The sequence below is a fragment of the Peromyscus maniculatus genome, chromosome 6, assembly GCF_049852395.1.
Source record: "Peromyscus maniculatus bairdii isolate BWxNUB_F1_BW_parent chromosome 6, HU_Pman_BW_mat_3.1, whole genome shotgun sequence".
Lineage (NCBI taxonomy): Eukaryota > Metazoa > Chordata > Mammalia > Rodentia > Cricetidae > Peromyscus > Peromyscus maniculatus.
In genome coordinates this window covers 85,319,050-85,331,684 of record NC_134857.1, presented here as the reverse complement: position 1 = coordinate 85,331,684, position 12,635 = coordinate 85,319,050, and the positions used below count along the sequence as shown (strand labels likewise).

At 39.6% G+C, this 12,635-nt stretch overlaps 1 protein-coding gene across 8 annotated transcripts in view; it reads right to left on the bottom strand.

Annotated features, from left to right (window-relative positions):
* Nucleotides 1–2,792: 2,792 nt before the first annotated feature.
* St7l (suppression of tumorigenicity 7 like) overlaps nucleotides 2,793–12,635 on the bottom strand; it is a 69,678-nt gene continuing 59,835 nt past the window's right edge. For 4 of the 8 annotated variants that reach the window (XM_076574758.1, XM_042279651.2, XM_042279648.2 and 1 more), the window contains 3 exons: nucleotides 11,800–11,950; nucleotides 7,506–7,598; nucleotides 2,793–3,154 (listed from right to left, as the gene is read on the bottom strand). In XM_076574758.1, the coding sequence (XP_076430873.1) occupies nucleotides 2,976–3,154; nucleotides 7,506–7,598; nucleotides 11,800–11,950 (423 nt within the window). In that variant the 3' untranslated portion in view covers nucleotides 2,793–2,975. Of the gene's footprint in view, nucleotides 3,155–7,155; nucleotides 7,254–7,428; nucleotides 7,599–11,799; nucleotides 11,951–12,635 lie in introns of those variants that run through there. The other 4 variants (XM_042279650.2, XR_013052284.1, XM_042279649.2 and 1 more) reach the window with 4 other exon arrangements.

The following is a 12,635-nucleotide window of genomic DNA, read 5'->3' as shown; positions in this document are numbered from 1 at the left end:
GCAGCAAAGCCTGAAGCTGTACATTTTAACAAGCTCCTAGAGGAGGGTGGTATTTCTAGTGCACGGACCATACTTTATGAAGTGGTGATGTGTTGTGGAGTAGAATACTTGTTAACTATGTAAAGATGTGTTGCATTTGCTTATGTTGCAGAATAATTGTTTAACTATGTAAAAGATATGCTGCATTTGTTTAATTATGTAGAGATGTGTTGCTGTTTCCTCTTACCTGCTTAAGGCACCTGATTGGTCTAATAAAAAGCTGACTAGCCAATAGCTAGGCTGAGGAGGGATAGGCGGGGCTAGCAGGCAGATAGAAAAGGGGAGCCAGCCATCAGGGGTAGGGGAGGGTGGGGGGTTGGGTAAGAGGGATGGGGGGGGGGGACGGGGGAAGGCAGCCAACCAGACATGGAGGAAGTAGGAAAGCAGGATGGACAGTACAGTAGATGAGGTAAATGAGCCTCAGGGCAGCACATAGATAAACAGAAATGGATTAAGTTAAAAAAAAAGGTAGCTAGAAACAAGCCTAAGTTGAGACCAAGCAGTTATAATTAATATTAAGTCTCTGTGTCATGATTTGGGAGCTGGCAGTCCAAGAAAGCCTGCTATAATGAAGAACTATAATAGAAGCCTCTAGTTCTTTTCTGTATGTCTACTGTCAAGGTATTTAAGCATTGTAAAAGGGAAGACTGCCTATTCACAATCATTTTCCATTAGCTTTTACACAGGGCCTGTCTTTGGAATAAATGCATGCCACATACTGATGTGCAGGTTTCATCAGTAAGTATGTGGCTTTTAGAAATTTAAAATACACATATAAGAGCCATAGGGATAAAATGTGGCTGTAAAAGTTCACTCTCAGTAACTTCTTAAATATTATATATACCAACTATACAAATAAAATATAGTATATAAATGTTTATTGTTCAGCAACTAGAATAATAATATATTAGTTACTTTGGGTAAAAAAAAAAGAGAAATATCTACTTTAAAATATGTAATTCTTCATTCTCAAGTCTCTGCTAAGAGTGCTAAGGAAATTGCACTATGTAAGCTTAAGGCTCTTCTGGTGCCATTAGCGACCTCTTCAGCAAGGGCAGTTACTATATGAACACTGACGGATGGAGACTAGAGTATACTCCACAGCCATTTTAGCCAGAACTTCAAGAAATACACTGTTGGCTGCTACATCTCTATTCCAGATTCCAGATCTCTCTCTTCGCTCTCCTGCCCTATTTCTCTTCCTTCCTACTCCATTGCCTTGAGAAACACTCAGGAGCCATCTCTCACTGCTTGCCTGTATCTTTGAAATACATGGATTAAGGGCCTCCCCCACTTCTTCTTCTCTTCTAGCTTTTAAGTGGATAGGATTCCCTTTCTGGCCCATGTTTTCCATGCTCCTTACACAGTGAGGCATGTCAGTTTGAGATGCACTCATTCCATCAGCACCACTGTAATCAACAGTAAAATTCATTACTAAGCTGCCTTTCTACACTAAGAGGGAACAGAACAATCAGTCTGCAACTCACACATCTACACTCCCTGAGCAGCAGTGGGAAGTCATTCATTTTGGAGCTTGACTCAAAATCAAATGCATATCAGACTCCCTAGGCTTTACAGACAGTGGCATTTTTTTTTTTTTTCTTTTTTTTTTTTTTTTTTTGGTTTTTCAAGACAGGGTTTCTCTGTGTAGCTTTGCGCCTTTCCTGGAACTCACTTGGTAGCCCAGGCTGGCCTCGAACTCACAGAGATCCGCCTGCCTCTGCCTCCCGAGTGCTGGGATTAAAGGCGTGCGCCACCACCGCCCGGCCAGACAGTGGCATTTTAACACATTACACAATGGACTTTCAGGGAAAAGGGGAAACTGTGTCCGTAGCACAGGTGCCATAAGAGCTAATTAATCTGTAAGGCACAAAATAAACCTTTTTTTTTCCTTCAAGACAGAGTTTCTCTGTGTAGCTCTGGCTGTCCTGGAACTTGCTCTGTAGCCCAGGCTGGCTTCGAAATCACAAAGATCTACCTGCCTCTGCCCCCTGAGTGCTAGAATTAAGTGCCTGTGCCACCACCATTGGCTAAAATAAACTATACTTATGGCAGGAAAAGAAGCTAAAGAAAAACAGTAGTTATAATGGAAGCACATAGATATAGGAAATACACTACCAAGTAAATTGGTTCTTCTATTATTCTCAGTGCATGTTTTATGTTTGGGAATATAATAAAACAACACTTTCTTTTGCGTTTTAACCCATCATTTGGTAAATATGCTAAGCTGTAAAAGGGATACACATTTTTATTTATTTGTTCATGCTTCACTCATTATTATTGTGCTTGTACCATGGGGGAGGCGCATGTGTCATGACACGTATGAAGGTCAGAGGACGACTCTGTAGACTTGGTTCTCTCCTCCTACCTCTATGTGGGTTCTAACTTGGAGTGCTTAGATAGTAACAAGTCCTTTACCTGTTGAACCATCTTGCCAATCCCCAAGAAATATGCATTTTTTAAATGAAAATTATTAAAACAAAATTATTTTTGGTGATATTAGTTAATATATCTGTGTAGAGGAATGAAAAGAGTTATCATTTTAATATCAATCATCAGCCAGACACGCCTTAAATTCCAGCACTCAGGAGGCAGAGGCAGGCTTTCTGTGAATTTGAGGCCAGCCTGGGCTACGGAGTGAGTGCCAGGACAGCCAAGACAAGAAAATACATTAAAGATAAAGAAAAATTGAATTATTCTTTAGTTGGTAAGGAATGCTGTCTTAATCACCAAAAGTAATTACAAAGGCCAACTTTATAATGTTATAGCATTGTATTTTTAACTTTTGAGCAACAGAAGTAAGTTCACATCACCGGAATTCATGTTTGACATATTTATGGCAGAAGCTTTACAAAGCAGCTCTTGCTGTTTCCAAGTATCTTTCACTGCTCGTGTGGTCTAGCACAGACAGATCAGATCCGCTTTCCTGTGCAGTTTCATAAATACTCCACACAAGTCCTGGAGATCATACTCACAGCTTTAGCAAAAACACCCATGACTTCAGGAAACTGGTGTGTGAGAAACGCTATCATTGCTGTCGAAGAACAGAGTCCTGCTGTAAAGTGGATGAAGAAAGGAAGTTCCTTTTTTGGATAAACAGAAACATGATGAAAAGCTGCAAGGAAAAATTGGTAAGAGTGAGTTTTATTTCAGCACAAACCAGTTTTAATATTTTTAAATTAAACCTAGCTTTGAAAATTAAAAATAGGGTTAAAAAGTAACAAGAACAAAGGTAAGAGAGAGCTATTCAGTGCATTTGCATAGTCAGATGGCTGTCCTGGGGTCTGGGAACAGGATGGCATCGTGGGAAAGAACAGGAATTCTAAAGTCATGCTGAGTGGTTTTGAAAAAGCGCTTTGTCACTTATTAGCTGTGCACTAAACCCTATGGAAGTTGCTATGGAGTTGTTATGATGACAGTGTAAGCACTTAGTAAATGTGAGGTGTTATTAATTCTCATTCTTTGAAGCTCAGCAAGTAGTGTAGAGATAAAGAGATAGACATGTCTTGGGGGGTTTCCCAGAATCACTGCTTAATAATTGTACTCAGTTATTACTACATTGCATGTGTGACACTTCACCGAGTGCTATGAAAACAGAACTAGGAAGCCAAGGCTCTGGCTGTAAATGAAGTTCTTTGCCTTATTTTATCACATTTATACACCTGAGTGTTATTTTTCTAGTATACGAGATCTCATTACCAATTTTATTCAAGTACTTATATATTAGTCCAAGTACTTGGATAACAATAATCTAGAGCCAAGCCTATTAGAGTGTCCAATGCACAGTAGGTGCTCAATAAATTCCTTTAAAACTGAGAGCTATGTGAAGACTTCATTAGTCAGGAAGTTGACTGCTAGGACACCAACCCAGGAATTCCTGATGTAATATCCTGCTGCAGTAAGGAATGACTAATTCCATGCTGAACCAAGGTCGGCTATAAATTTCAATTTTTAAAAACATAACTATTAACAGAGAAGGTTATACCCGTTTCCTTCAATAGCTATAATATTTTATATATCTTATACTAAACTCAGAAAGTATATATAAAAAACTAAATTCATTTTAAAAATTCAGATTTCCAGAGCCTCAAGCCATATTTCATGTAAAAGCACAACAGCACTGAACTTGGTAAAAGCTAAAAGCAATCCCTTCTGCCCTATCCCTCATCCATGAGAGGTTGACTTCTTCCAGCAAACAAAGAGAAACAAACTCTGGTAGGAGGCAGGGAATGAGACAGTAAAATTAATATTACCTAAACCCTAAAGCACTTTATGGTTTTTAAAGTTCTCATTTAATTGTTGAAATAACCTGAAGATAGATAGTATTATTTTCATTTTATAATAGTAAGACTGCATAGCTTTAGTAAGAAAACTTCCTAAAACATGAGACTTCTGTATTGTAGGAGAGACCTAATTATTTCTTCTTGGACTGCTTCCTGTAGATTCACTTGTCAGTCAATGTCTGGCTAATACATCAATATAATGGATGACTGACTAGTACAGAAACTCCCTTGGAACGAAAGTTCAAATTTCATCACTGGCTTGTAAAGAAAAATTTATCAGGAGGCATAAAAGACGACAAAACAGCCATATGAACTAGGGGAATAGTTCAAGTCTCCACTTATGAGTCTATAAGCAAATTCCAGAAAGCTGTAAGTCATATCAAGGCTGAAAGAGAATTAAAAATAAAAACCAGTAAGTACTCCTGGGTATTAGAACTCCACATTATTAAAAATTTGTTCATTCCACCACAGTCAGAAACAGAAAAATATACTGTAAAAACATATACTATAACCAAACAAGACCCTCCAGCACATCCCTCTATGTCTATGTCCTGGAGCTTGGTTGTTCCCTGTGTGATGTTAGGACTTAATGAAAGCTTACCAAAAAACCTGACTGGGGGCTGGAGGGATGGCTCAGTGGTTAAGAGCACTGGCTACTCTTCCAGTAGAACCAGGTTTAATTCCCAGCACTCACATGGCAGCTCACAATTGTCTATAATTCTAGTTCCAGGAGAGCTGACATCCTCTTCTGGCCTTTGGGCATACATGAAAATATATGCAGGCAAACACCCATATACATAAAAAATAAAATAAGATTTTAAAAATCTATATTTTAAAAAACTTTTAACTGTGTGATCTTGTAGCTCCTGGTTCTGACATAAGAAATATTAATACGCAGGCTGGGGAGATGTCTCAGTGGTTAAGAGCACTGACTGCTCTTCCAAAGGACCCAGGTTCAATTCCTAGCACTCACATGGCAGCTCACAGCTGCTGTAACTCCAGTTCCAGAGGATCCAATGCCCTCATACAGATATACATGTAGGCAAAACACCAATGCATATGAAATAAAAATAAATCATTAAAAAAGAAATTCTTTTACTATAAATGTATTATCCTAATACAATAAAAATGTTCATTATTTCACTGTATTTTTTGAGACAAGGCCTTGCTATTTGTAGTCCAGACTGGTCTCAGACTCACAGTCCTCACTCTTCAGCCTCCCAAAGGCTAGGATTATAGGCATTTGCTCCCATGCCCAGGTACAACACACTTATGTATTGATTGATTTAAAAATTGATTTCTTTGCCTTAAAAATCTCTGTTCCTTTTTAAATGGAAAAATAATAGTTAGGAAAAATAATAGTTAACCTCACTCTACGTAGGCAAATGCAATTTCTCTCACTAATGACCTCCTAATTGCCAAAGTCAATAGATTCTTCTCAGTAACTGCCTTTCCCGCTATCTCAGCTACTCCTCCTCACTGGGAAGTTTCCTCTCCTTTAGTTACTAGAATATCTAGTTCTTGTCTCTGACTGCTCCTCCTCTAAATCTTCACTCACTTTCTTCCCATCAGCTCCTTAGAAGACTTTGTGTCCACTTGGTTCTACCCTCCTGTCCCCACTTGTAATCTCAGCCTTGTGAAGGACTCCTTTGGTTACTTAGAAATGATGACTCTTAGTCTCTTTTGTGAGACAGAGAAAGAAATTTCAGGGCCCCTGGCAATTCTATTCAAATAACCTTATCTAGTTTCTAGTGTACAGCTAACTGGACGAGGCATGAACACTGAGATAAAATCCAAGCTCCCCGAGAGCTGTGGGGCCACCGAGAGAGCTCAGTAAAACAACTGCTGTGCAAGCATGAGCACCTGAGTTTAGGTCCCAGCCCCCACAGAAAACCCAATGCCCTGCCTGCAATTCTAGAGCTAGGAAGTCACAGTCAGGCAGATCTGTGGTGCGCACGGGCCAGGTAGCCTGAGCTCCAGATTTAGTGAAAGACCTTGTTGAAAAACATAAGATGGAAAGCCATCAAGGAGAACACCCACTGTTGCCCTCTGGCCTCCGCATGCAAATGCATACAACAGTGTGAACAACACACACACACACACACACACACACACACACACACACACACACACACACACTCTAAGAAGCTGGAGAGATGGGTCAGCAGTTCTTAGTGTTTGCTGCTCTTGCAGAGAGCCTGAGTTCACAGCAGCCAAATCAGGCAGCTCTCAACTTCCTATACTCCAATATCCTTTTCTAGCTTCTGTGGGTACCTGTATGCCAACATGTACACACACAGACACATAAATAAAAATAAAATGAAAAAAAAATTAAGATAGAAAACACTATCGTTTGTGTCCTTTCAAAAATCCATGTGTTAGAAATTTGGCCCCTCAGGCGGCAATATGAGGAAGAGATGGGTCTAGCAGAAAGACCTTGAGCCAAAAGAAGGGACTGTGGGAAGCAAGCTTGCCTCTCTTTCTTTTTCCCTCCCTCTTTCTGGTTCAAGAATCACTTGCTTATCTGCATGCATGCTCCTGCACTCACTATGTACTTTACTTCACTGGCTGATCTGCCAAGGGGCAGCCCCTACTCAGAGCCTGAGCTTTGCCCTGCATACTCCGAACTCTAAAACCCAAGCTCAGTAATCTTTCTTCACAAACCCTGTAGCATGTATTTCATTATAGTAACAAAAAGGCAACTATCAGGGCCCTCCCACCTTTAATCCTAGCACTCAGAGGCGGGTAAATCTCTGTGAGTTCAAGGCTTCTGTGGTCTATCTAGGGATTTCCCGGTCAGGGATACATAGTGAGACCCTGTCTCTAAGAAAACAAACAGACAAACAACAACAACAAAACAACCCCAAAATACACACACACACACACACACACACACACACACACACACACACAAAACTAACAAACAAAAAGGTGACTAAGGCCGGGCGGTGGTGGCGCACGCCTTTAATCCCAGCACTCGGGAGGCAGAGACAGGTGGATCTTTGTGAGTTCGAGGCCAGCCTGGGCTACCAAGTGAGTTCCAGGAAAGGCGCAAAGCTACACAGAGAAACCCTGTCTTGAAAAACCAAAAAAAAAAAAAAAAAAGGTGACTAAGACAGAAACCAGTCTAAAAATAATCTAAATAAGTAGTTGCAAGCTGAAGAAAACGAAGCATTTACTTACTAGGCAACAGCTCTCTGTCAGCAGTCTCTGTGCAGCTGGGATAAGGGTAAAATAGATGTCCTTTCTCTAACGGGTATGGAATCATTCTAAAAGCTGAGAGGGAAAATACATTAGCATTCAATTTTATCTCACTCATCTATGCTATAAATCAAACCTAGTCTGCAGACATGTTTTTATAATTTTTTCACAAAGCATTTTATCTTCTTTTCTAGAGAGACATTGTAGATGAAATAAAGCGAACAGAAGAACATATGGGGGAAGAATGCATGAGGAAAGAATAAGATTTACTAAGAGAACAGTGAGTGGTCTAGTCTCAGTGTAAATGGAATGAATGCTAGAAGATAACACTGGCTGAGGTCTTCTTTCCTCAGTCACCTCATCACAATCATGGACTTAACTCCACAAGTATAAATCCTGCTTCTATAGGAATCTTTAAGAAAGAGGAATGTGTATACTTGTGGCTCTCAAGCTAAAAGAGTTCTTGCTGGCTTAGTACTCCACCTATGAGGCTCACAAAAGTCTTCTACAAGAATGCACAGTCATATACCCACACACATAAAATAAATTTAAAAAAAAAGAAAGACTATTCAAATCTGGTTCAAGGATCATGAAAGTCATTATCTGTCCAATGTCATTCAACAATCAGTGCTAACATAAGGAAGGAAATCATTCATCAAGATGCATGAAATGCAGCATAAGTTATATACTTGGTGAAAATCCCTCAAAGGCTAAGCAGAATACCAGGCAGTAGAGACAGACATGAAATGAATAAGAAAGTCCCTGGCTCTGAGGACCTTATAATCACCTGGAAGTAGCCTAACCACTCAAAGTCATTCAACTACTCAATTGCAAAATTTCAATTTGATTTAGTTTTCTACTGTCAGTGTCAAGCACAGTGTATGACTGTTGTTAATAAGTGCATATATAGAGATGTCCAAACTCTCGGTTCACAGATAATGATGTCCTCATGTCTTACTGATGATGGTGGTGGTAGTGGTTATGGAATGCAGGGCCTCAAGCACACTAAACTCATATTCTAAATTGGGGCCTTAGTAAATATGGCTTACTAATTAGTAGGTCCAAACAACTTTAAAAGTCTATGTTCTAAGAACTCAGAAATGTATGCCAGGCAGTGGTAGCACACATGTTTAATCCCGGCACTCGGGACTCAGAGCCAGGCAGATTTCTGTGAGTTCAAGGCCAGCCTGGTCCATAGAGCAAGATCCAGGACAGGTACCAAAACTACACAGAGAAACCCTGTTTTGAAAAAAACAAAAACAAAAACAACAAAACACACACACACACACATACAAAAAAACTCAGAAATTTGAAAAAATATACATAAATTGAAAAGTTTAATTCATACTTCCTTTTAAAGTAAACATAATTTCAACAGGCTGTGGTGTTTGAACCTACAGTGTCAACTACTCAGGAGGCCAAAGTAGGAAGACTGCAAAAGCTCCAGTTCAGTGCTGACCTGAATGACAACATAAAGATAGACATCTCAAAACATTTCTTACTAATGAAATATATTTAGGAACCTCTTGGACACTGCACAATTTCTCTACCTTGGGACTGGATCAGACACCACCATCATCATTTCCTGCTCCACACTGATTCCTATCATGACACTTCTTTCAGTCATAGCATCTAACAAAACAAAACTGCAGAATTATGAAGACACTAGACAGAGATGGACATATGATGAAACTGGATTCTACCTGGAGTGAACGATTTAAGTGGTATCTGACAGATGTTGAGTGTTTCCATTAAAAATATATAACAGAGTTCTAGTAGAGCAACCAGAAGAACTGTCTTCTGGGGGTGACCTTTAGTAGTCTACCTCAGGGAGCTAGCACTGTTCACTGGAGTGGTAAAGAGGGGAAGGAAGAAGAGAAAAGGAAGGTTCTTCGCTAGCATCTCACATCTAGATGATGGTTTTCAGTTATGACCATAGTTTATATGTGTAGTTTTCATAAAGTACTTTGTCTTCTGTGCAAGGTGTTGGTTATTTTACCACACCTAAGGTTTCTAGATATTAATGGATGACAACGTATGGTCAAAAGAGAAAAAGTACAGCAATAAATTAGCTACTTTCTTTGTCTGTTATAATGCAAAGAAACACATTTTAAACAAAGAATGAAGTTCTAGACCAGCCAGAGCAACTGTGAGATCCTGTCTCAAAGAAAAGAAAGGGGCAGGGGCAGCTACACAGTAAGTGGTAGGCCAGCCAGAGTGAGACTGTCTCAAAAGAAAAAAACAAAACAAAGCCAAGCCCCACAAAAAAGTAGCAAAATACTGACACATACCACAACACAGATGAGCACTGTCAATATTATGCTAAATAAGAGAAATCCAAAAGGATAACTACTGTGCAACTGCACTATATGAAGTACTAAACTCATGAGTCAGAGCTATGAACACTCAAAGTGGCTGGAAAGGTGAGGATGAAGGTAATTATGTGTGGGCTGGAGAAAGCCCAGTGGTTAGGAGCCTTGGCTGCTCTTCCAGAGGACCCAGGTTCAATTCCCAGCACCCACATGGCAGCTCACAACTGTCTGTAACTCCAGTTCCAAGAAACTAACACCCTTACACAGACATGAATGCAGACAAAACACCAATGCATATAAAATAAAATTAAATAAAATCTTAAAAAGAAAAGATTATTATGTGAACTTCAGTTTGGGAAGATGAAAAGATTCTGGAAATGGATGCTGATGATAGGTGCTCAACAATGTGACCATACCCAATACTACTGAACTGGGCACAGAACAGCTACAGTGGTAAATTTTATGTGATGAAAGTTTTACCACAATTACAAACTGAAGGTAGGTGTGGTGACACAGGCTTACAGTTCTAGTACTTGGAAGGTGGTAGCAGGAATCAGAAATTTAAGACCAGCATCAGCTACATAGTGAGTTTAAGGCCTGCCTGAACCACATGAGACACTGAGGCAGAGGGTGAGGGAGAGGGAATGAAGAGAGTTGCTACACTGACTGACTAGCTTTTATTGTCAGCTTGACACAAACCAGAGTCACCTGAGAAGAGAGAACTTCAACTGAGGAATTGCTTCCTCCAGACTGGCCAGTGGGCATGTTCTATAGGACAGTGTCACAACTGCTAACAGATGTAGGCGGGCCCAGGCCACTGTGGATAGTGTCACCCCTGGGCAGGCAGGTCTGTGCTGTGTAGTAAAGCAAACTGAGCGAGCCAGAGAAAGCAAGCAAATAAAATGTTCCTCCTTCTTTGGTTTCTGCATGAAGCTCCTGCCTTGGGTTTCTGCTTTGGCTTCCCTCAATGATTGACCGTAAACTGTAAAATGGAAGCTGCTATTGGCCATACTGTTTATCACAGTGACGGAAAACAAACCAGAACGGTTGCTAGAACACATCTGAAAACAAAACAACAACAACAACAAAAACCCAGACCATTTCTTTTTTTTTTTTTTTTGGTTTTCCGAGACAGGATTTCTCTGTGTAGCTTTGCGCCTTTCCTGGAACTCACTTGGTAGCCCAGGCTGGCCTCGAACTCACAGAGATCCGCCTGGCTCTGCCTCCCAAGTGCTGGGATTAAAGGTGTGCGCCACCACCGCCCGGCCCATTTCTTATTCTTATATTTTAAAATTTATTTAATTTTCTGTGAATGAATGCTTTGCCTGCTGTATATGTGTGCATCAGTTGTGTGTCTGGTGCCACTGGAGATCAGAAGAGGACAATGATCTCCTAGAACTGGAGTTCGGGAGGTTGTGTGTCACCATGTGGATGCTGAGAAGCAAACTCAGGTACTCTCCAAAAGCAACAAGTGCTCTAACTGAGCCATTTTTCCTGCTCATAAACCAGGTTCTTTTCTTTGTTTGTTGTTTGTTTGTTTTTTGGTATTAGAACAGGGCTGGGTGTACAGCTCAGTGATATAGTATATGCTATTAGTATAATTAAGGCTTTGATTTCAACCTCTCTCACCTCATCACAAAACTAAACCAAACTAAACAACTAAAGCAACAATAAAACTTAACTACATTTAAAAAGCTTATAAACTAAAAGGCATACATTTTCATTTTTCTTTCACTGCAAATACTCAATTTTAGCAAAATACCCTAATAGTTCCTCATTCTGCTTTTCCCAATGTGGCATCCAGATATATTAAATTATTTCTTCTACCAAATATAATGCCACAGAGATTATTTGAAACCAATCCAAGTCCTTCTGAAACTCACACAATCTCATCTGAAAAGACTGCATGTGGATGCAATGAACATTAAGAGAGATCAGCATTACATCTGGCAAAGAATACTTACTGCCTTCCCATGTACACTGCAAGAGATTCAGAGCACCTTCTATCCGTTTCCAGTGCTGCAGATGAAAGAAAGCATAGGCAATTGCTTCACTATCTCCTCGCTTCAGAATGTGTTCCGGAGGTAAAATTAAACTTTTCATCTCTAGTAAGTACTGCAAAAACAACACATCCACACCAAGAAATTAAATTGTGTTAAGTGAAAACATCCACAAAACATTTATTCAAATGTTACAAATTGGTTTAAACACACACACACACACACACACACACACACACACACACACACACACACACACACACACACATTAAACTAGTTAAAATAACATGCAGTTCCAATTGAAAACTTGTCTAAAGTGTTTGGGTTTGTTTTTTTTTTTTAAGATTTATTTATTATGTATACAGTGTTCTGCCTGCACGTATGCCTGCATACCAGAAGAGGGCACCAGATCTCATTACAGATGGTTGTGAGCCACCATGTGGTTGCTGGAAATTAAACTCAGGACCTGTGGAAGAGCAGCCAGTGCTCTTAACCTCTGAGCCATCTCTCCAGCCCCTAAAGTGCTTGTTATACTTGCAAACTTCCAAAGTGAGAATTTCCTATAGATAAAAACAAATTGACAAACAACTTATGTGACCTTGCAAAAATACAAAATAGAAAGTTAAATTGAGGAAATGTAAGAGCAAATATGTTCCAAAAAACAATTAAATATAAAATCATAAAATACAGTTTCTTGAAAGTACTTTGTGGCATCATTCAATTCTGTTTTCTTTTATTCCTATTTTATGGGTGGAAAACTTAACTGTGGGGTAAAGTCAATTAATTAATATTCACTAAGT